This window comes from Aptenodytes patagonicus, chromosome 1 (assembly GCF_965638725.1).
Source record: "Aptenodytes patagonicus chromosome 1, bAptPat1.pri.cur, whole genome shotgun sequence".
Taxonomy (NCBI): Eukaryota; Metazoa; Chordata; class Aves; order Sphenisciformes; family Spheniscidae; genus Aptenodytes; species Aptenodytes patagonicus.
Genome location: NC_134949.1, coordinates 109,086,993 through 109,112,434, shown reverse-complemented (window position 1 = coordinate 109,112,434; position 25,442 = coordinate 109,086,993). Strand labels below are relative to the sequence as shown.

At 36.8% G+C, this 25,442-nt stretch overlaps 1 protein-coding gene across 3 annotated transcripts in view; it reads left to right on the top strand.

Moving 5' to 3' along the window:
- Window positions 1-25,442, top strand: part of CADM2 (cell adhesion molecule 2) — a 691,310-nt gene that overhangs the window by 635,107 nt on the left and 30,761 nt on the right. For 2 of the 3 annotated variants that reach the window (XM_076351761.1, XM_076351754.1), the window contains one exon: window positions 4,690-4,809. The exons of the other annotated variant lie outside the window; for it this stretch is intronic. In XM_076351761.1, the coding sequence (XP_076207876.1) occupies window positions 4,690-4,809 (120 nt within the window). The remainder of the gene's footprint in view (window positions 1-4,689; window positions 4,810-25,442) is intronic. 3 annotated transcript variants of the gene reach the window in all.

Here is a 25,442-nt window from a genome sequence, read left to right as displayed (position 1 = left end):
TATCAAACTTTCTATAAGAAGAGAGAACTATTGTTCTTCCCAGTTCCTAACTTAGGAAAAAAGAGCAATGAGATCAAAATCCTAGTATCTCTTAACACTTGTTTTTTTTTCCCTCTGTCCTGACTGTGCAACCAGACTATGTTTAATCAAACTTTAATGAGCTGTCCCATGTCTTCTAACATTTAATATCATCTACGGGCCCATGAAACGTCTTAGAATCATGGGACTACGTGAATTTATTTTCTTTTCTTTCTAAGCTGCCTAGCCATTTTAGCCCAGCTGTATGTCTTGCATTACGAACTCATCCACCAGAAGTCTCTAATGGTTTTGAATAGGGACCTAGATCTACATGGAGCTTTTGTTAAAAGGGTTTGGATATTTTTTAATGACATCTGATTTGCTAGCAAAAATGTCAAGCACATAATTGCCATTTCAGAGTTTCATAAATCTGAATCAATTAGTAAAAAGAACCCCTTGACCTCATGTCCGTGAGCCTTCATGGTCATTCAGTCTAAGTGCTAAGGAGCTATTGGCACATGATATTCAAACTGAACGATCCTTTTGTTCAATCCCGTCAGAGATTTCTCAGAGCAAGGCTAAATGCAGCTCCCTTTGAATTTAAAACCTTGCTAAATTATTTAGTACTACATACCACAGACTGATTAAATTTTGCACAGAGTAGTGAGATTGTTTCCCAGGTAGGTCATCACTCAGTTCAGTTTACCACTTAAAATTTCTTTCATTCTCAGTCAAAATACAGCAAGGGCCATCCATCATTATCACTTTGTCCTTTAATTTTTCTGTCAGCCTTTGTCAAGCTTGAAACAAAAGCCTTTACATTTTTATCAACTGCAGCTATTGTTGTCTGAATTGTGCTCAGTCATTTCAGAATATCGGTTGTGTTTTTACCAAGCAAGTCAAATATTTTCAATAGGTCAGATCTATCTTTCACATAAGCCCGCTAAACCAAACAGAACCATTGCTCATTTCTTTGGAAATGGAGAGTAAAAATGCTTAGGGCCAAATCGGCAGTGAGAGTAAATTGTCCCGGCTCCCTGCACTTAAATGGATGAATGTCTTCTGCCTCAGTAAGAAGAATGAGGCGTCAATTCGAGAAAGGAGAGGCGAGCAGGAAATTTTGATCAGGCAGGGCTTGCCAGTGCTTTGAGCCGATCTTGTACAATGCTATTCTGCCACTCATAAACAGTCTACTTCTGTGCCCGTGCTAAAGAGCAGCCTCCAGACCAGCCACGCGTTGCATGCCCCTCCTTTTTCCGCTGCCTGCTTGCAATCAGCCATCAGATTACCTGCTGTCTGCCTTCGCCTTGCCAGTGATCGTGTAGCTCAATGGCATGCTAACAGACAGTAATGGCCATGAAGAACGCCTTTCTAAAACCTTCCCCATACTTTTCTCTGCATCCACTGAACTGTGACATTACGTCAGGTCCTCAGTGAAAAGAGAGTTCTTGGCTGAGCATTTGCATCTCAGCTCAAACCCATCTCTGCCGCTAGAGTGTGGTTAGGAGCCCATCTCTTTCATTGAAAATCCAGTTCAGGTCTTACCTGTATAACCTGTGGGAACATATGTGAAAAAGAGTTGGGACTAGAGTCAGTAAATCCCCTTGGCGTGAAGTCTAACCCCTTTTCAATTTCCAACAACTTTTATGGGAACAATTAGTTCTCTGTGAATTGTTTGTATTTCAGAGGTAGCAAGGTGATGAAATGAATACCAACTTAAATACATTATTGAATTTTTGACTGAATATCTGTCTGTCAACAAACATTCATTTTAGGAGTGAGGTTTCAGAATTAATGGTGACAATTACTGCTTGACTTCTAGATCTCTGAACATGGCTTTTCTATTTTCTCTGGTTCCCCATCTGCAAAATATAGCTATTTTCTGCTTCACAGGAGGCTAAGGATTAATACCTTAGTATTACTGAAGTAGCGATCTGGTGCATTGATTTGGGTATGTCTCCTTGAATTGAAAAGTTCCACTCTACAAGGTCTCTTGGTCATAATGATCCTCGGGTATGAACCCGGCATTTCTAGAGTCCAGAGCAGACTTAGATTTCATTGCTTGGGCAATGCAGTGCTCTTCAGGCTGCTAATTCCTGGTTGCTATCTTGTACTGTAGTCTTTGAGAGCAAGTAATTGTAATGCTGTGAGCAAAGCAGACCAACTGCAGTCATTTGCATGGTGAATTTCACCTTACTCTGCTAAGAGCGAAACAAAGCCAATGCTATTGCTTGTATTTGCGTTTCTTTTGAGAACACGTTTTTCTTTGAGGCTTCTGACAAGCTGCCATTTTGATGTTTGGCATCAGAGTTTGTGACTTTGATCAGGAAACTAATTTCTGCACAAGTTTTCATTATTCTTGATCTGATCAGAAAAGATGAATCAATCACATCTGTATTAAAACACTGATATATCCTAGTTCTTGTTAACTAGTCTGTTTCCTAGGTAGCCTTTCTTTTAACATAAGAAATCTTGTTGGAAATACTTCAGTCAGAAGAGAAACCAGAAAGCAATGAACTAAATTCACCAGTGACTCATTTAAGCTATTATGTGGTAAAATAGGTAGACAGTGTGTTTGCAGAATGGAAAGCACTGTCATAAAACCGTAACTGTATTTGCCAGTTGCAGTTAACTTGCCATTGCATAGTCTTAAGTAAATGGCATATTTTAGAAAGATAATTAATGGAACCATAAGTCACACTAATTAGGTTTTACATACAAGAGTGATTTGTAAAGCTTTCCTAATAAACAAGGCTTTGCTTTCCTTAAGAAGTAGTAGTTTTTTTCTGTTTGATTTCATTTTTAGCAGATACTTATCAGGGAAGGAGTTTCCCTTTATGAGAAGCAATTGCATAGATCAGTACATGTGACATGTATCTTTTTAACATGTTAATTTATGTCTAATGCTTGTTATACTCAGTTCTGTTTAATTATTGTGGTACTCACACTCCAGGTAATGTTACCATTTTTCCTGGTGATTAATGTGGCTACACTGTGGGGTTTTTTAAAGGCCTGTTTTAATTTTTCTGTCTTGGGAATATTTTGTACTGAGAAACAGATTAAATATCAGTGTACAACAGATGAAAGAGGGATCTCATGCCATTTTCTGATGGCCTCGAAAGTGGAAAATCCCACAAATACAGATTCCAGAGAGAATAGTGCTGCTGTTTATCAAAACCAAAGGAATACAGAAAATTGTAGGTGACTCATAGATGTTAACTGACAAGGAGACTTTTAAAGTGGCAAAATAATCTGTTATCCAGTATGAAAATAAGGTAAGCATGCTAATTTGAAGTCTTAGGAGAGTAATTATGCAATGCTGAACTCAAGGACCCTGTGTCTGAAATGTGTTCTGTAGGGCCCAATACTGTAAAGCTCTGAGCTACTTCAGCTTCCGTTGATTTCAGTCAGAATTGATGGTACTCAGAGACCAATTGCATTTCTTTCCACGGCAAGGGAAGACAGATCGTGGGTCAGATTTTTACTCCTTTATTGCATTGAATAGCACCCTTCAGAAATATTTTCACTGAAATCAGTGTGGAATGGGTTACTTACCATCAACTGCTGAGAAAGTACTCCTTTCATTTTAAACCCGCGGTATAAATAATCTGAAAAATGTCAGAAGCTTTTTATGCCCTCACGGAAGTCCTTTTCTCTAGTTCTCTTCAGGGCTTTTGTTTGTTTGTTCTTTAAGATCTGCAATCACCTTATAAGCAAAGTGATATTGGTCTTTATTGCTTTTGGCAGTGTAATCAAAGTATTTTCTATCTGTACATCTGGTTATGTTCTACTCTGTACTGGAGCATTTTGCAACAGAATTTGTTGGTTCCTCTGCAACAAAGCAGCGGCACACCTAAGCCTGGCATACCTGCACTTACTTGATGAAAAGCTGAAGGGTTTTGTAGGATGCTGTCATCAGGGCTATGCATTTTTCCTGACTTGTATACACAGGGTTTTTAATAGTAATATTATTAACATTTCTGATTTTTAGTCCTAAGCTGTTTTAGACAAATACTGATGTGTGTATTAACAATTAATTTTAAGTGTTAAGGATGACTGAAAGATGACTGTGCCTGCTAATTAGGGTAAAGATTTTGAAATATACTCTGCTCTGGATCTTAGCAGACAACTGTGTCTTAAACAAATGTGTGGGAAGAAGAAAAGCAATCTGGAAAAAGCAGCTTTTATAGTTAGTAGCATTTTCTCCCCTTTTTCCTTCCATTGAGTCTGTCTGAAAGTGGGTGTTTTAACATACAGCCATTTCTCGTTAACATGTGTGTGTTTATTTTAGCATGATGGTGTTGTTTTTTTCATCTCCCACTCTGACACAGCATGTTTCATCCGTATATGGTTTCTATAATATGAGACATTTAAAATGGCTCAGTGAAGAAATGGATTCTTGTCACTTAAACAGTCACTCTCCAGATCTGTGGAAACTTGGTCATTTTAACAATGTTTTAAATTCCGTATTCTCGAAGATTGACTATAAAAATTGAGAGTGATATAATGTCAAGAATTTAAAGGTACTCTTGTACCTGTAATAATTTATGTTAATCATGTTTTAATTTAGTCATTTTCAACATGCTTGTATTTACAAATTAAACCACTATTATGGTTCTCCTTTGTTTGCATGATATGATTTTATTTTATATTTTTTTTTCCACTCACCAGATGTTTTCAACACTTTGCTTCCCACTACTGTCATCCCCTCCCTTACCACTGCAACAGTCACAACCACTGTAGCCTTAACAACCAGCACAACCACATCGGCAACAGCCATCAGCACCAGAGGTACAGTATGCTTCTTTGTTATGGCCTGAAAAACACGTTATAAATAGGAAATTATAGGTTTGATTTTTAAGAAGGGTAGGAATTGATCAAGAGAGGGTTCAAACACTTTAGTTCAATATATATATTTAATAGAATAATCCACAGGATGGTACATGGTTAAGAAAGATTTTGTATGACCTTGAATATTTTCATTGCTCTAGCAGCGTGTATGTGAACTTTGACAGGATGCTTAAATTATTTGTATACATTTGCATTTAATTTTTTTAAGGTTAGTAAATTAACTTTAATGTAAAATGCAAGCAAGCTATTTTTAAATAAACATGACCTTTTAAGACTGGTTATTTTGGGTGCCAATGTTTAAAACAAGCTGGGTGTCTCGGCATTGGAATTACTGTTGATGCAATCTTGCTTGATAACAAAGAGGCATCGCATTATATCACCCTTGTTAGTCTTTTACAATTTAAGGTATTCCTAACTTAGGGGTGTCTTTATCTTACCAGAACTAGAGTAAATGAGCTGGAATTTCTCTCTCCCCTCACTACCCCCCATCCTGTTGGGTTTTTGTCTGTTATAGCTTTTTAAATGTTTCTAGTAATGCTTTGCTTTGTTATGAACAAAATATAAAGTTTAATTTTACTGTTGTATTCAGTGACTGATCAGATAACTGTTCAATAGCGAAGATGTGTGTGTAAGGTTTCACAGATTATCATCTTCTGGGTAGCTAGTAATATCTCACGGTGAGTAAAATGGCAGAAGGTTCCTATGTGGTCTGTTGAAGGCTTTCATTGTGCAAGGAGAGAGGAAATAATATTCACTTACCACACTGCAAGTATTCACATGATGAGGTATAATTATCCCAGGAAAGTTAAGACAGAGTTATGAAATCTTTTCTTTCTGGAAGCGTTGTTGCGAGCCAGTTGTAGTGACCTGCCTAACTTGCAAGAATAAGCTGAGCTAAATGCAAGTCCATTGTATAAAGATTGTGATAGTATCAGATCACACAACTTCTTCTTCCATAGGGCATTGGTATTTTAATATTGTGGCCTTCATGTAATAAACTGATATCAAACCTGAAATTACTTTTTTAAGCTTTAATATTACTTATAGTGTGAAAAAAAATTGTTGTTTTAGTGAAAAAGAGAAAGAGCATTATAGTAGTCCCTTCCCTCCAGAAATAAAGGATAGACCATGGAAAACAGTCCAATGCTCACAGGTCTGAGTAGTTGCAAGAGGAACATTGCCTGAAAAGGAACAGAATGACAGGAACGATCATGTCTTTATAAGAGTGTTTTGAGTCAAGCAGCAGAAGCTTCCCAGCTTTCTGAGGGTTTGGATACTGGAAGGACAAAGTGCTTGTTGTGCCATGTTGGTGTTTGCTGTCCTTAACAAATTGTTTTCTTCTTCTTGTTCTGTGGTCATAACTAAACTATGTCGCTGTTGTGATTGTATGTTTAGTGTACCGATGTTATTAAGGCATTGCGTTACCTCCTAAGTGTGGTTTAGGGCCTCATTTTCCTTTACTCTGAAGTGTTCATTTTCACCATTTGTGTGCCCGGCATCAAGAGAAGGATCTGGAAAAGGAGAACCCTCTTCTAAGCTTCAGCTCTAACACGTATAAGAATGCATGTAATTTGATGCTACGGTAACAAAGATACACTGCTTTAAGAGAAAGTAAAAGAAGGAAATCTGGGTGAAGGTGATCAGTCACTAAAACATGAGCACTCACTTTTCCCAGAAAAAGAAATGGCTGAGAAGATGAGACCACTTCAACCTCAAGGAACTGGTAGATATGGTCTCTTGGGCAGACAATCTAAGAGACAAAGGAGTGCAGGAAGACTGTTTCTTGAAAAGCTTGTATTGAAATAAAAATGGCAGTATATCCCAGTGCATAGGAAAAATAGGACACGTAATAGACTAATGAAGTTGTCTATCTAACAATCTGAGAAATCAAAACCCACAAAAATATGAAAACAAGAGAAGATTACTATAAGCATAAGTCATAGAGTATATCAGTGTGGAAGAAACAGGAAACCAGGCATAAAATTAGAAACAACCAGATGCAAAAGTAATGGCAACTAGCAAGGTGTGAGAAATTTAACAAAACAAAAGGGTTTAGAAATACATTAGATTAAAGACAAAAATAGACAAAAATAAAGAAATGTAGTGATCCTATTCATGAATGATTAGGACAAGGCTGAAGTAATTGGTGTTTTATCAGCAATGGATGACAACTGGAGTGCTGTTTCTAATAGGGGTGTCGCGCTGAAAGATGACCACAATAGAGACAGATCAAAGAACACGGACAGGAAGTTTAAAGATATGCTCTGTGGGGATGCTGAAGGCACCAGTTTGTTTGGGTTTGCTTTCAAAAAAGAAAAGTCAGTATGACTCTGAAGAAGAGTTATTTTCCAAGTTCAATGGGGAAAACAAATCCACTGAATTAGTGCAAAGGCATTTAATGGGGAACCTTTCTAAGTGCACAGGAGGCAGTGATGCAGTGTGTCTATTGAAGTTCTATGACTTCATCCTTGCTTTCTTTAAAAATGCTTGATTCCCGTGGCAGAGGGAAATGGACAAGATGCTCTCCTTAGGTCTCTTCCTCTCCTATCTTTCTTGGACCCATAAACAATTAATGTTCACAAAGTTACAGTGAATGTTGTGAAGGCAGAGTACTGCCATCCTGAAATACTAGACTGAACCTTATCTAGATTGTCAGAGCACCTACACACCAGAGGTACAAGCGGCATAAGAGCCATTTTGGAGAGGATCAGATTTTCAGTAGTATCTGTTTCTGGCTGAGCAAAAAGTACCATATAAACATATTTTCCTTTGACACTTCTGCTTCTTATTCCAATAAGATTTTTGACATGAAGGAGTATATAAGGACATAAAGTTGAGAAGCTATTCATATATTTTCAACCTTCAAAACAATTTTTTTTGTTGTGTTTTGGCTTCCAGGTATGTTGGAAACAGGATTTCTTTTTATGTTACTTTACTGGATCTTGTTTGATCATGCCTTAAAGAAACAGAAGTTTGCCCCAGATCATAGGGTAGTACATACTAATTAATAATATCCTTGAACTGGATTTCCAGTAGCTGACATAATAGTCTTGCTGGATGAATTTCACTAATTCTATTCTAAAATTATGACTTGAAACTTATGAATCACCTCAGGTAAATTTTACAAGACATTCCGGTATTCTGCATGACTTTTACACAGTGCACCTTGAGGATATGTTACTCCACATCCAGTCACAGGAGATGTCTTTACAGGAATATGAATCAGGATAGAAAGAGCCCAGAAAGTCTGTAAATCTAAGGCATTTTACATTACGATGATTGTACCTCATCATTACCAAAAGCCTGAATTAATGGGAAAAAAAAAATTCTCCAAACCATCATCAGTTAATTCTGGAACTGTGTGACCCATCTCTGTCTTAATTTGCATGGCATTTAGTAAACAACATGAAAAAAGTTACTGATCCAGTTGGATGACAACATGATAATTCATAAACATCCTCTTTAGTCAAACTTTTCACTTTCTCAGACAAATGTATGCTTGCTTTTGTGCTCGGTCCTTCAGGAATTAATTATTCTTTTACTGGTACATTACCTACTAACTCGAAAAATCTAAACACAGTTTGATGCCAGTGAAGAGTATTGCCCTTTATATATTTGTCAAGGGTATCTTAAAGCCTAATAACCATGATGAGGAATGTACGACAAAATGAGAATAAAATGTATGAGAAGAAACAATTCTAGAGGACTACAGAAAGAATAATTATACACTGTATGAGTAGTTTCCTTTCTATCAGATTTATGTAATGTTATTTGTGAAAGCTGTGCATGGATCCATGCGAGTGTTCCCTTTTGTGACTGGGAAGAGGCACAAGAGGATTGTGGATTTGCCCCCAGCAGTGAAACAAGGGATGCCTCCCTTGGAGAAATTCTTTGTTAGCATAAAGTTAATTTAGATGGTTCTGTGCCAATCCTTCAAAGTCCTGTAGATGGAGAGGGAGTGTGATTAACAGTCTAGGAGAAGCCACCTCAAGTCAGAACAGCTCTGCGTTTCTGGATTCACAGAGGAGAAAAGCTTGTGCACACAGACGTACATATAACCCTCCCACAGGCTGGCATTATGTTAATCTCACACACACACACACACGCTCTCACACACTGCGATTTTTTAAATTTAAATCCTTTTCCTGTCAAGAAAAAAACAGTCAAAGAGGTTATAAAACTTGTTAATTTTGACTTATTACTGAAGATTGAAATCTTACCACCACCCCCTAAATAGGTACAAAATTAACATTGCAAGAACATCCCAAACTCAAAACATAGATCCATTCAGTTCAATTGCACGTATCAGGGTGATTCAGTCTCAGCTGACTCACTTGTATAATGACTGTGCCAGAATGTTCAAAGCTTTATATAGCAACGCCTAAAAACATCTCCAAAAGTCATTGTGTATAGCAGAGATATGATGCTGCTCCCAGGCAGCTGCACTATGAAGTTCAAGAGTATATTTAATAGTCAGGGCGACCACAAAGCCAATGAATGTACACATTTATATATGAATGAAATCCCTGCTTTATTATAGTCCACTTTGCTTTTAGTGTTTTTGGCTCTGCTATAAAAGAAAGATTTCTTAAAGGAGATCCGTGGAACTAAATCTAGAAGAAGAGTTTACAAGTGGGAGTAAGGAAGGGTTTGAGGATGTGATCATTTTGAAAACTATTGTGAATTTAAGTGTGAATATTTCTATTTAATAGCATAAATTTCTACCATCGTAGCTAAAAAATTACATTACTTTCTTTTTCTCCCATTTTTACCTTGGAGTCTGGGGGGGCGGGGCGGAGGAAAAGACTAGAATACCTGTTTCATTATAGGCAGTTTAAATGCAGAAACTACTTGGACAGTACTTGTAGTCCTCAGGTTTTTCGGTATCAAAAAAATGTTAAGCATTACCAGTTCTTTCCTTGTGATTTCATTTTTCTTTCACATAATCTGATTAATATAACTTGGCACTTTGAGATATTGACAGAGAAAGAAACAACAAAGCAAGGAAAAGGTGTAGAATATGTGAGGGACAAGGGAGATAAGGGTAGACTTATATCTTAAATATTGTTGTGTATGCTTACTTGCATTCAACTCTGATAATAAAAAAAATTATTGTCGTCTAATGTTAAAAGCAGTTTTGTATGACAGCATGCTAAAAGCTAGTTGTTTTATATACTACGTTATAGCTGTAGCAGTAACATAAAATCTAATTTGTGTCTGTTTTTGCTCAAACCAGGTAAGAAAATTACAACTTTCTGGTTTTTATTTCTTCTTTCCCATTTTCCTTTCCCTTCCAATAATCTCCTACTGGCTTATCCAACTTCTAGGTTTCCCAGGAGGCCAAACAATTTGAGGTTCAAACCAACGTTCTTTAGATTTTTTTTTCCCACCAGACATTCAAGTAAGCCTTTAGCACCCATCTTGCAAGAACTGCCATCTCTTGATTTTATAATGACTTCTTTCATTACCTTTATTTTTCATTCTGCTTGTTTCCCAGCTGTTTATAATGTGTGCTAATAAATCATGGTAAACCTAATTTAGACCATGATGAAATCCCAATCCTATTTTACAAGCCTCTTTCCCTAAGTCTTGAAACCTCCCGGGTTGTCTCTGGTCAGAGCTATCTGTTACCCAGGTGAAACATCCGCAAGCTACAGCTGAATAGTAGCTGGGAAACCTGCACTAGCCAGCATCTGCAACCAGCTGATAGAGAGGCCAGGAATAGAAAGCGCCCTTCCGTTCCTTGGCACTTGTATGGGCTAAATAAAAGAGGCCAGGAAGAGAAATGGTGCCCAATTTCCCAAGGTCCACTAGCTAACAGGTGCAGAGGGGAGATGCAGGAGTGTAACACAGTCTGCCTCCTTTTCTGTGTGCTCTCTGCTACCAAGGGCTCCAACACTGGAAGAAAAACTCCACAGCTGTGTTTGTGTACGGCCTCAGCTCATTAGCAGGCACGTGGCTCCTTGGGCCAAATCCTAGGCTTCTGTGCAACTGGGAGGACAAACCCAAAGCAGAGATCCAATGTACCTGGAGAGCAGAGAGCAAGATGGCAAGATTTGAGGGTTGTTGTTTTAGGATCAAACAGTTGAATTTTTTATATTGAAGTATACCTGTTGTGGTGAGATTAAAACATGATGTTTATGGAAATATGAGGAAATTAGAACCCAGAATTAAAAAAAAAAAATTATTAGGCAGTCCTGTGCTCCTCTCTTCTCCTGTGGTATTTGCAGGATGCACAAGAACTATGCTATGCACCGGGGAATCCAGAATACTTTTGCCCAACATGAGCAAGGAAGGTGAATTGTTATTAGTTCTGTCTGTTTCTTTGTAGATCCCTCAGTCTTTCTTCTGACTCCTTCGGTATATACAGTTCATTTGGTTTCACTTGCTGTTTAAGTTGCATGACTCTTGCTAATTTCTGGAGTTTCTGGAAAGAGAGAAAAACAATAGGATTAAAACAGATATGGAAAAAAAAAAAGCTTTATAGTGTTGCTGCTTAAGCCTATTTTGCCAGCTTTTTCTCATGAAATTATTCTTCTAATGTGTACCTGCCCAGTCCTCGTGTCTGTGCCTTCTCCGGCTCCTCATGTGTTGAACAGGACTTGGAGTTTCTAAAGTTCTACAAGTATATTTTCAAGAGGCTTAATAGTCCACAGTGCCCATTTTAGGGGAAACAGAGTATTTGTTCCTTTCCCTAAGCAACATTTAATTAGGGTTTCATCCCACTAGTCAGGCTTGGTGATACAATTAATGCTGCAAATTCTCAAAGCTCACAAAATTAAGATCAACAGAGGAGATTGTAGCATCTGTTCTAACTCAAAGAACTCCTTGGTTTTTTAGGTCTGATAGATACTCAGCCAGGAAAAGCCTTCTTATAATATCATGAAAGTGGCTTTTGAGAATGTTAGTGCAGTGGATCATGTACACAGATTTGATAGGTGCAAAATAATTAAAATTAGGAGTCCTCAGGTGTTCCTCTTGTTCTTTAGCCTCATGGTATAAGGTATCTCTCTGTAGCAACCAACTAACCCCCCCCTCCAAAAAAAAAAAAAAAAAAACAACCAAAAAACCACCCCAAATTCAAGCAGTCTCTTACCTTACTGGCTAGAATCCTACAGATTTCTAAGTATGCACACAGAGAATCAGAATCATGACAAACAGTACATGCTCACATGCATGGTGATCATAGACCAAAGACATGCTAGCTCCAAGCAAGAAGCTGTACAAACATAATAATCTACATTTTTTTTAAATTAAGGCTAGGAATTTTGGATATTGTTGCATCCACAGAAGATATCTTCCTGTGGCTCAGAGGAAATAAGACAACAGGGCAGTAAGAAGCATCAGATTGTGGTTATGAAAGGAAGTACTTTTTCATGCAGTGTGAAACTAAAAGTGAAACTGGATTATGATTACATGTTAAAAAAATGGAAATATCCTGATGTTTATATTGTAAGCAGACCAAAACCAAGTGTTTCTGTGTGGCATTCTCAGTTCTCAAATACTTTTAAAAGATGCTTTATAGTTGTAATATCAGTCCAAGAGTAGTCCTCGAGTCAACATACACAGCACTAAAGCAGTCTAGCCACAAACAAAAATTCTGGCAACATGACGCACATCATGCTAGTTACCTTGATTGCCACGAAATGTACTTGGGCTTTTCAATTTTTATCTTTTACAAGCTAAAGCAAAGAAATATGCAATTTAGAAAATTGTAGTTTTCTCTGCTTAACAGCTATTATGATGTAAGATGAAGACTGTCGTCATTATTATATGTTATTTGGTCATATTATTCATGAAATGAGGCTGTTGCATTCTGGAACAAAGGAGGATAGATTTCATACTCTGAACAGTTTGCCATGTAAATGAACATCATAAACGAGACATAGATTACAACACAGGCATGCTGAATACATGAAAGGAAAGGAAATATCATAATATCATATATTAGGAACCTGCTCTTTGTGTCTGGAACAAATATTTCTAGTGCTAACAAATCCATCCAGCTGTCAGCTTGCAGTAATGAAGTATGCAACTTAAAAAGTACACAATGATTTCCAGCCTTGATGGATTATCACTTAACCCAAAATGCAACGCTGTACAGATACGTATCACAATTGGTTGATGGTCTGATAAAGATTCCATTATATAGCTGAGCTCCGGAGAGGCTTCAGCAATGCGTCAGGAATTCAAACATTCCTAACCTGAGCTCTGATCACGCTAGGTTTTTTTCTACTGAATATGAATTATGCAGTCTAACAGTCCCTATTGTAAGCTAGCAGTACGAGAGATTTTCCAAATTAAGAGTCCCTTCTGCTGGAAGCATGCTCGCTGCCTGCAAAGAAAGTCCTCTGCTCTGAATTCATCCTGAGACTTTCCCTCGGGTGCCACAGACCGTAGGGTCTTAGCACTCCTTCTGCCCAGCCTCCACACGTAACTAGCAAGGAAACACCGGCCTTTCAGAAAAGTGCATGGGAAGGACTGAAGTCATCAGTATCACCAGCTCTACGTAAAGTGTAACATCAAAGACGCTATGTGCTGAAGACCGTAACCATACTGACCATTTTCACCTGACCTCTGGTTGAGTGGTGACCTCGGTCATAACATTTGCTACATTTTATTAATGTGTAGTCATTTTCAGTATTCAGATGTAAACAAGACATGAAACCTATATTATTCATACTAATTTCATACTCCAGTCATGCTTAACAATCTTGTGACTTTCAAAATAATAGAAATAGTTGTTTAGATATTCATACCTGCTGCTTTAAAAGCCAGAATTCCACTGATTTTGAGAGACTTTTAGGATCAAGTATTTATAGCTCTACAAGCAGTTTGGCTTGCAAATTGGTTAAATGAGTTTATCCCATCTAGCTGACAGGTAGTTTTGAGGTTTGGATGAATCTGGATTTTTCTAGTCCAAAGAGAGACAGAGTATTTTTAGTGTATTGTCAGTGTTGCCTGCGGTGCCCCATAAGCTTGAGAATGACCTGCAGATTTGTGAAGAATTTCCTCTACGTGGTGAAGAATTTCTTCTACAGGGGAACAGACTGTAATATCCTTTCTTCTATGTAACACCGTACATAACATAAGCTCATTAATTTTTGGTGGGACTATATGTAGTTTAGTATGTTATTCATAGATTAAAATCTCTGATCTGCTAAGTTCAGAGGGACCCACTGGGTCAGTTGCCTAAATTCTTGTACAGATTCCACTTTCATAGATTTATAATGAGGAATGGAAACACTTATTTTATTAAAGAACATCCACCAGAACATACATAGACTTAATTTGGGACCTAAAGAAATGGGGAATCCACCATTTCCCTTGGTGTTTCTCTTCAGCAGTTAACTATCCTCATTGTTACAAATTTGAGCCTTGCTTCTCAGTTAAATTTCTTTGAGGGTAACAACCATACATTGATTCTTGTTAAAGCTTTCTCCAGTAAAAAGGCTTCTCATTCCATATGTATTTTCTTCTCAAAAGTGAATATTTATTGGAAAGAAGACTCTGTAAATATGCTTCAAAATTTATTGTTGGACTTCATTTGAAAGAATTGAATCTACGCTCTTTAGGATCCTATTAAAACTTTTGGTTGATTTGTGTTGTTTTAAAGGCATTGTCAAGCGTATCTTCGATGATGAGGGTTAAGAGAAATACATTTCTTTCTCTGAAATACATTTCAGAGAAAGATTAAGCAAATAGTTTCTGTTGAATATGTTTCATTGTTGCTGTATTTATATCAAAGCACAAGGCTAACATAGTTTTATTTTATTTAGAGAGATATTTATGGTATTTAAAGATAGTACCAGTGAAAACCAAGATCTTTTTTCCTGACGTTACTGTGTAAGGCAGATTTTGGCAAGTTCTGTGCTGTCAGGATACTGATGAACTGCTTCACTGTTAAAAGCAAAAGTATACAACTAAGTATCGTTACCGTTAACAACAAGGACAACTAAAGCAATTGTTCCAATGTTAAGTGGGATGTTAAAAAATGACTGAAACGGTGCTGACAAGGTCTAAAAATTAGCAAAGGAAAGAAAAAGAGAGAAAAATGCTTATAGTTTCAAATTTATTGCTAACACCTTTAATAAAAAATGCACGTCTTTCTCACTAACCAGTGAACTAAAGTCATCAACTGTGCCTTTGAAGCTGAAAAGATTACTCTCTCTGCCCTTGGTTTCTCTGACACTCCACTTGAAACACAGTTAATAACTTCCAGTGTGAGCCTCACAAAATACAGAATTGATACTAATTATATTAAGTTTTTTTGGATGAAAGATGACCTTGGTAAAACTAGAAGCTACAGCATTCCCTAGAACAATAAAATAAAAGCAAAATCTACAAAGAGTGACTTTGGAGATTATTTAATCTGACCTATTAATTTTTGCATGTAAGTTTATTCAAATAGTGAATGCAAAAAAAGGGTATTCTTAAGGTAATGTTTTAGCATTTTTCAGAACATTGAAATCAACTGCCTAGCCATCCCCCCCTTTTTTGCTGCATTAGCAATTTTGGGTGTCTGTTCTGTGTTGACTTTGGAGACCGTACCATGGAGAAAACTGGGTGCCGTGGTGCTTGGAGAGGCTGGCTTGTCTGCGCACTTCACGGGAGTAGCTCCCTCAGGAGCCGGCAGAAGCATCAGTACAGCTTAGTACTTGGCCCGGGTCTCCTCTCAGACCCATCTGGGGCCCCCGTATGAGATGTCGTACTTTATGTGGGTTATTTTCAATGCGCGGTGTAGACAATGGTGAACGGGCTGAGTAACAGCATGACACAGGTGTGTTTCTAGAGCAGAATGCTGAGCGTGTGCCTTGCAGGTTTCAGCGCACCATGCCAAACTGCTGAAGGTGCAGGGCCTGCTGTGGTGGTGGTGCATGTTTTGGCTACACTGTGCTTCTGCCAGTAGGGTTAAAATGGGTTTCCTTGTTACAACTAAGAGTGGGAGAGAGACTAGAAATACAAAGAGAGCATTGCCATAGTTCTATTTCTTTAAGACTCTAAACCAAAAATCTTTAAAGGCTAATATTTTGCTGCAGTGTGGCTGTCACACTGGGTGCAGAAAAGCAGAGTCAACAAAGCTGAAGTGAAAAAAGGTGAAAAAAATTGAATACCAATGTTTTAAAAGATTAGCTTAAAACACACCTTAGAGGAAAGAAGCAGAAGAGTTGGAAGTGTATGGTATCGTAAATGGCTGTACCTAATCACAGCTGAGTTCATTTTTTTTGTCATAAAAATTGAGAAAGAGAGAGAATTACAAACTCATCTACTCTGAGAAATACAGGGTGGAAAACCTTATTCAATAACACTTGACTCACTGTTTGGCTGAATATAAAAGACTGAACAGGAAAGCACAAATGGAAGTGACTGAAAAAATGAAATTCAGAACCAACACAAGGAAGTACTTTTCACTCAAAGAGAAATACAATTTTTCAATAGCCTACTGAGCCAAGTTTGGAATTGGAGGCACTGGGGTCATTAAAGAAGAAGGGAGATACTATTCTGGAGGAACTGTGTTAACCAAGATGACTTGTAATGGGCTGAATGGCCTTTTCCTTTTCCCCAAATTTATGTTCTTTTTGAAAAACTTTGATTACAAGTCATCCTGCTGTGATTTAGATAGCATGAATTTGAAAAGAATGTATCAAATCCTTTCAATCAAGATGCTTGGGTTTCTTTCCAGCCTGAATTCTTGCAAGCCTGTAATAGAAAACCATCAGTCAAGGGAAAGAAGTATCAGGAGTAGCAATTTACGTTAATATACAATTTCCTTTTCCAGCATAAAGGGTAAGAGACAAGGATCCTGGGCAACAAAGGCCAGAATATAAATCTTCATGGGAATATGTTATAGGTAGTAAAAAAAAAAAAAGAAAAATCCCCAAGACTGACAAATCCCCAAGATTGACAATTTAAGGAAGCCATTCTATTTATTTTATATACTTCCTTTCTCATGGCTAACGAGTCTCTACTGTATACACATCAGGTCATGAACTGCATTCAGCACCCTACAGAGAAGAGACAACTTTCATTTTCATGAATTCAGAGTGCCCTATCGGTCTTTAGCATTGACTTTGGACCAGGTCCCTGGACATACTTGACAGGAGCTAGCTTTTATGACTACATTAATTCGTTAGAGAGAGGGAACATCGTAGAAGGTTAATATGTAAAGCCTTTCCAATTTTTTTTTTTTTTTTTTTGGTGTAGTTCTCAATACAGACCTAAGAGGAACATTTTTAATGTTTAGATTTGAGTTTGACTCAACTACTGTCTCCAGTGCAGAAATTCACTCTGTTCCTGGGCTGAATTGCCTTCTTGGGCACACTTTGAGATTCTTTGGTGCAATTACTGCCATCAAACCTGAACTTGTTTATCCCCTACAATGCAGTTTTTTTTAGTGTGAGTGCTGGGTTGCTATTGTACATGGACATCCATATGTCAGAATGTCTTTTTTTTTTTTTTAGATAAGCTGTGTGTTTTACAAAACAATAGCAGCCCTGGGTTATGTAAGTCTTTAAAGGTTGCTTAATTTCAGAGCCTTATCCCTCCAGTTCATCTCTGAAGCACCTGTTCCCAATATTTCTGGAGTTAGTAACGTTAAGAAGAAATTAGTCTTTTATTACAATCAGGTTGGCTCTCCTCCACCTTATGCCAAGTAATTTGTGAGTGGTTTTATAGATTCCTAGTCCATATGGGACTTTTTTGTTGTTATTGTTCTCATAAGTCCCTGTATTACAGCATGACCGTGGGGAAGTGTACTAATTGTTTTTGTGTGATTGAAATGCCCGCTTTTTTACTTCCTGGTGCTTTTGAGTAGTATCCACTAATTCTTACCAAATCATTTCTGTGGAAAAAATTGCTGCAAATTGCTACTATGACACTCAGAGATTTTAGTTTTGATTTCCCATGCAGAATGTGCTTCTCTATATTTATTATGAAATATGAGTGAACTATAGGATCTTTACGTAATTCTAAATCCTTGTCAATCAAATATACGGTCAGGGGAATAATTAATACACAAGAGAAATTCACAGTAGTGTGTGGTTGCCTTCAGCACCACAATAAAATAGATGGGTTGTATGCAGTGCGAAACATCTTGCTCTTGGTATCTTTGCAGTATTATGGAGAAATTAAGAACATCAGGAAAGTTCAAGGGCAGGAAACTTTCTTCTGGTTTTATAGGCAATGCTTGTATGTACTTGGGTATTATAACAGAATAAGTAATGTTCATAATAAGAACAACACATGGGTCAGTCTAAAACACGTGTCTGTTTTATAAAAAAAGTGGTGAACTGTTAAGCTGTCTGTTCTGATGACAGAATACAATGAAGAGATTCTAGAGCTTTGGATGTTAATGCTGCTCAAATACTTTCAGGATTTTTTTTTTTTTTTTTTACTTTGTTTCACTGTTGAAAATATATCTGAGTTGTCTGATGTTACAGTCTACTAACTCTGTTTGTTCTGTCCCAGTTTCTAGTCTGCCTGAGCAACTTTCAAAATCCTAACATACTAAACCATTTTGCGAAGAATTCTCTGAATCTATGGTGGATGCATGGCAGCATTTGAACTTAGTTCTGTATTGAAGCACAAGCCTAAATCACATTTTTGATCTCAATGTAAATGAAAATTAAACATGCTCAACAGCTTGCATGTGCTTTAAACAGAGATCATATACAACACAATCTTCATTCCCTTGGGGATCATGTGATTAGAGTTTTGTAGAATTGGACATATCTTAAACCTTTCTCTCTCTTTCGACTTGATGGCTACAGAATGGTGCTGCTAATTCTTCATGCTTTCAGAAACTTTAGTGGAGAGCCCAGAGTAAACTTTTAATGAGTGTTTAAAATCACAGGTGTCTAAAATTGAGTGGGTCTGTCATTGGCCAAACAGATGGTTGAGGAAGCTAATAGGGGAAACAAAGCTGGAGAAATGAGAGAAAATGAGTGGCTTCATATTCATGAAAATCTTCTGTGTATAGTAACCGCTCCAAGTTCCCTATCGATTATTTACAGTTGTCCATTTCAGCCTTATATTTCTCTATCACACTTTTTGTTATTATCACATGCTTTTTATTTATATCACTTTTATTATTGATTACCTGATTTTAAAAAGGAAGTAATTTACTTGCATAAGTATTTTAGTTATGCCCATATTTAAATTGCTCCATTCAGAGTCTTAGAATTGGCATTAATTCATCAAATTGAGGAGTGACTAAGGACTCTGGATTTGTCTAGTTTGGAGAAAAGGAGGCTGAGGGGTGACCTCGTTGCTCTCTACAGCTTCCTGAGGAGGGGAAGTGGAGAGGGAGGTGCTGACCTCTTCTCCCTGGGATCCAGTGACAGGACACATGGGAATGGTTCAAAGCTGCACCAGGGGAGGTTCATACTGGACATTAGGAAACATTTCTTTACTGGGAGGATGGTCAAACACTGGAACAGGCTTCCTAGAGAGAGAGGTGGTTGATGCCCCATCCCTGTCACTGTTTGAGAGGCATTTGGACAATGCCCTTAACAACATGCTTTAACTATTTGTCAGCCCTGAAGTGGTCAGGCAGTTGGACTAGATGGTCATTTAGGTCCCTTCCACCTCAACTATTCTGTTCTGTTCTGTTCTGTTCTGTTCTGTTCTATTCTCTTCTATTCTATTCTATTCATCCTTAAGATTTATATCATGATAGCCACAGCAGATAACTGATGTTGCACTAGAACTCACAAACCTCCAGTTGAGATAGGTTCCTGAAAAGATCTAAGTTTTACATTTAATATCACACATGAAAATCTAGGTCATCTTTCCTTCCAACTAAATTATAAAGGATTCAAGTTATGAAAGAATATAATATAATTTTAAAAAAGACACACAAACGTTTAGAATTGTTACAGTCATAGGTTTCCCCATCTGTTGCTGGATTCCTTTAATATATGGCTATTTAATGCTTCAAAAAGCTGTTTTAATTCTCTTTGTAAGGGTTGGAAGATGATCATTTATACTGTGTTCAAAATGACTAATGTTGGAAAAGTGCAGTTATTTTAGCCATATTGCAAAATTAACAGTATGCTGAAAGGAAGTCTTCTGGAAAGGGGAGAAATTAAAATGGCAATCAAATGTTCTCAGAGTTAGTCTTGGTCAGTTGAGAGTTTCAAAGATCAGCTTTATTAGTCCTGAACATCAACTAAAACCTAACTTCTTACTTCAGATCTTGGTCAAAAATAACTGTGGATGATTTATTTATTAGTGAATGTAGTAAATGTGTTGGAATTTTCCAAGATGATTGTCATGAGAATGGACGCTTTTTCTTTTCTGTCAAAAAAAGCCTGTTCTGTATTTAATTTTTAATTAAATGACCCTTGTCAATAAATTTATTCTTTCCATCAACATCTTATATTTTAAGATCTCAGTTTTATCCTCTGATATTTCGTTAGCATTAATCACTGTCTTTGCATTGCCTGTATCTTAGTGAAAGAAAAATACAGATAAAAACATAGAAATAAAAGTATGTAGCACTGAAAAAAGTGTTTTTTTAAGATTGTGGTAATAACTGCCATAAAATACATGATGACCACTAACCATTGCAGGATTGTGAACTAATCCTGACTGTATTCCACAGCTATTCTTTCAGCAATCAAAACCAAAATGATGTATCAACAGCAGAGCTGTGCTGCATTGGAAGCACTACTTACATACATAGTAGGGCAAAAGCATTAGAAAGAATGGGGCCTGCCATCTAGCAGTGTGTTATTCAGTCTAAACTTTATAGATGGTATCATTTTGTCAGTCCTGTACTGAAATCTTAAGAACTTTTCGTCAATTTTACATGACGTTAAACATACATTATAATTGCATGTTAATTGAATTAGTTTGTGACGACATAACCACATAGTATGTTGTTAACATTAGCACTTTGATAGGTGCCTTCCTATGACCTGCGATTTCTTGTCTTCTGGACAAATGTCATTAATCAGGCTGTAGATGCCAGCCTGATCCTGCAAAAGCTTACCTGCACACTTTGTGCATTATGAGCCATCCCATGGAAATCAGGGAAGCTACATCAGGTTTTTAAGTCAAATGCATGTGTGTCTTCGGGAGATTAGGACCATGTTTAACATTAGGGCTAAACCCCATTCTTTGAGCTTCATTTAAGAAAGCTTATTTGGAAGGTTGTGTAACAGGCACTGCGGCATAATCATGCCCAAATATTCCATTAATTTGATTTTTTTTTCACTTATTTGTTGCATACTGAGACAAGTAAAACAAAAATTAGTTCTTTGGTTTGTTCTTCTTTCTTGGCACTCAGTCTGTGTTATTATAGATAAATAATTTTCATGATAAGGTTAAAGCATTTATATTGTTATGCACTTATCAAGCATTTACTCTATTTGCTTATTTTATGTAACACTTCATAACTTTGTTAAGGTGTGAATATTAAGATAAGACCCAATTTGTCTGAAATGTCCACAGAACCTGCTTCAAAGAAAGAAAAAGTAATGAGACTTCAAATTTTTACTTGTTTTCAAAAGATATATCTGAACATCTGCAGTACCATAGTAGATAATGCTAAATATTACTGCTACTAGACAGCAATAGTACAACTGTATTTTTATGACAGAAATTTAAAACAAATTAAAACTATGTACTCATATGCTGAACAGTCCCCATTCCCATTTCACAGATCTTTTATGTAGTAAGAGTATTTAACAGAAATACATGATTACCTGGCAATTCACATAACCTTTGAAATCATTTTTATGATAAAATTATTAAAGATTCATAATTTTCAGTGTCGGAGTATTTATAGAAGTCTACCAGAGATTATGCATATTTTTCCTTCACATACTAAGGGGATAATCCTTCCCTACCCCTCCTGGCCAGTAGTGCTATTTTCACAAGACACTTGTAAAATAACTTGAGATATTTCAAGACTCAATAGTACAAGTCTTTCATTTGTTATCTGAAGTGGTATTAATTATTTCACTACCAAGAAACAAGTCATAGGGCCCTACTGTGTCATTGACACAGTCATCTGACCCCGCAGCGCTCTTGCTCTTTGCTGGGGAGAGAAAGGACAACTGCCAAGCAGAGAGAGGAGGAGGAAGAGCTGGATTACACTGTGCAGGGAGAGGCCGCTGAACAAAAAGACGTGACCATTATGGGCATGGGACATTTAACTAACTTAAAAATTTTGTGGAATCTCAATGCACAGTTGCAGAAGCAATCTAATGAAAATATTAAAAGTAATAAATGGAAGTGATGCATTGGTTCTAGAAAACCAGCTGAACTGTACACACTTGAAGAGTGAATGTGAGGTCTGCATGAGCTGCTGATAATACTTTGTTGGAGGTGTTGGATCATTGCAGCTAGTTCTTTGAAAACAAGTCAGGATTCAGTGACGATACAGAAAGGCAGGTAAAATGGTGGCACCAGCAGGAGAGGAGTAGAAACCCAAATAGAAATTATCGCCATGTCATTGCATAAATCTATGGTGCACCTTAAATAGCGCACCTTATGGTGTGCTTTACGTGCTTAATACTGCACCTCTGCATGGGAAATACTGCATGAAGTTCTAGTGATCCAGCATCAAAAAGATATAATAGAAATGAGAAAAAAAAATGTGAGAAGGATGGCTGGTGTTTGAAAATGGTGTCTGTGCTAAGAGAGATTAAACAGACTAGTACTCTTCAGCTTGGAAAAGAGATAGCTGGAAAGAGAGGTGGTAGCAGTTAAATTAAATTAGAAATGACATGAAAAAAATGAATGATGTGAATATAATCACCAATGCAGAAAGTTTCTAGACTCTGGAGTCAGAAAATGGGTGAGTGAACAAGGAGAACTTTATGTATTCCATTTTTCATCTGGTTATAAATGAAATTGGACTAGATGGTGGGTGTTTTCCGATCTAGTACAGCCATTCCTATGTTCTAAGATTTTTCTGCACAGGAAAAAAATTGCAAATCTTATCTTGATCATCATTTAAATGGATAAAGATGTATCAACCTCAAATCATAACTTTATTATTAAAAATAATAAAATTGTTAAATCAAAATGGGTCTTTATAACTGTTAGGTTATTGGCTAAGATAACTGTAGACTACAAGGCTATTTTTGTTGCAATGTTAAGAAAAGTAAATTTGAATACATTGATTTAATAACCACAGATAAAAATACTAAAAATCGCAAGATGACTAAATCACAACCGTAATATCCCTCTACCTTAATCCAATTCAGTTAAACTAAATCTTCTAACAATGTAATTTACTATTAAAACCTTCTTGAGGTACAAACATTGTAAATATACTGCTATCCATATTAGAGTTCACTTACCACAGCAACATAGGTAAAAATCATTTGATACAAATATTACGAAATCAGACTAAGTCAGTAATCATTACACGAAACATCAACATTTTCAAGAACTACTGTGTCCCTGGTTTTCTCATAAACTGGCCATTCAGAAATTTGTGTTGACTTATGATGGTTTTAGAAGAGGCTTCCTGTCATCTTTTGGCAAAATGAGGTTTAGCAGGGAGAAACAAAGCCTGCTGGAGAAACGCCTTCATGCAACATGAGAACATTTTTGTCATCCTGCCTGCTGTGGCTCTAGCTGTACCTGGAAAATGTATCTGTGATTTGAGTACATAGTTTGTTTGGAACTCTAAACCAAAACCATTGCTCTCTTATTGTCTGGTAAAAAGAAAAAGTAGTTACAGTTTCAATGGGAGTCTGTCTTGCTATAAACTAGTAAAGCTAGATTGTTTAAGTAGTCTATAATGTTTTGAAAGATTATTTTTACAAAGTTACATTTATCTACCTGTGTAGAATTCAAAGACTAGGACAGGGCTGAGTCTGAAGGCTTGTGAAAAACAGCAAATACTGGAACTTTTTGTCACTGAAAATCATTTTTTTAAAGGTGCCATGGTGTATTTTAATTAGGCCTCAACCCTGAAAACAGGGTTATTAAACTTACTATGCATGTACTCATAAGAGTAAAGTACTTTGTGCTTTCCTGAAGGATGCTTTTGAATAAAGTGTGTTTTCTTTTATTGTTGCAGAATTTGCAAATTTTTCTCTTAATTTAGATTTTATTTGTAAGTACACCCAATAAAGTTCTAATGGTCATGAAGGAGACAAAAGTGCTTGAAAGTGCAGCTAAATTCCCCCGTTATTGCCATAAACAATAGTGATGTAACACATCTTAACAAAATGAATTACCAATTTAGATTCTTTATTACCAAGTCCCACAGTTTCAATGAAATTATAAAATCATAAAAAACAAGTTACGAGTTTTCCTCCTTCCCGATAATGCAAATACAAATTACAGATGAAAAAGGCATTTACTCATCCTACTATGTAATTTACTTTATCAGAAAAAAAAAAAGATACCATAACACAGAGGATGCTCATCAGATGTGACTCTTACTGCTACAAGGGAAAAAATAATGTTTCTCCATGGCCAGCTACTGTGTGAGTTCAGTGGTAAAATGACTGTCAAACTAATTGGCAATCACACTACTATAAACCTACAAGTCTCAAATACCATGTATGTGTAGAGAAATATTGTATGAGTGGCTTAGGGTTGTAATAGCACTAATGGTTGCATAATTAACCAAAGTAGTAGGGGAAACCTAAAGACCATATGTTATAATAATGGTAGGAATAGGGCACATAAAACATATAGAAGGGTAATACAAATTCAGATTTTATAACCACAGATAAAAATACTAAAAATTGCAAGATGATTAAATCACAACTGTAATAACCCTCTACCTTAATCCAATGTAGTTAAACTAAATCTTCTAGCAGTATAATTTGCTGTTAAAATCTTACTGATGTACAAACCATGTAAATATGCTGCTATCCATATCAGAGTTCATTTACCACAGCAAATATAGGTAAAATGTTTGGTACTATTCTTACAAAATCAGAGAAAGTTAGTGATCATTACACAAATCTAAATTTCAGTGTAGTACCAATGAGGGCAGATTTATATAAGCATGAAGCACATTGTGAATAATTTACACATATGCATTGTCTTTCCCATCAAAAATCCCCACATTTCTATATTCAGAAGTTACAAATTCCATGAATGAAGCCATGAAAATAGGGATCTTATATAGTGGATTAAAGGAAATAATTCATACGGTGGGTTTTTGTGGTGTTTTTTTTTTCCTTTGGGAAAAAGAGCTATGTAATGAGAGACTTTTCATTGGCCATTTTTCTTCTGGTGATATGCATAAAATTCAAGCTGATTTTCATGTTCAGGAGCACTCTTAGGAAGATCATGCAGCAAAGGTGATGCTGTTCAGACCTGACGTGCATCAACAGAGCTCTCATAGCTTATTGTCTTGAAAGAGTAAGCACTGGAAACTGGCACGCAGCTGAAGCTGTGTTCTGGTTCCTTCCACAGAAAGCAAGAAGAGGCATGCTGCTCTCTAGGTCCCAGGCTGTACCCAGGCTGTAGACCAGCAATGAAGCTGCTGCAGTTCTTGTCACTTACTAGCATGCCTTTTTCAATTTCTGCTTTTACTGAAATGCTGGGTGTGAAAATCTAACTGCTAAGAGGATACGTATCCTGGTCAGTCC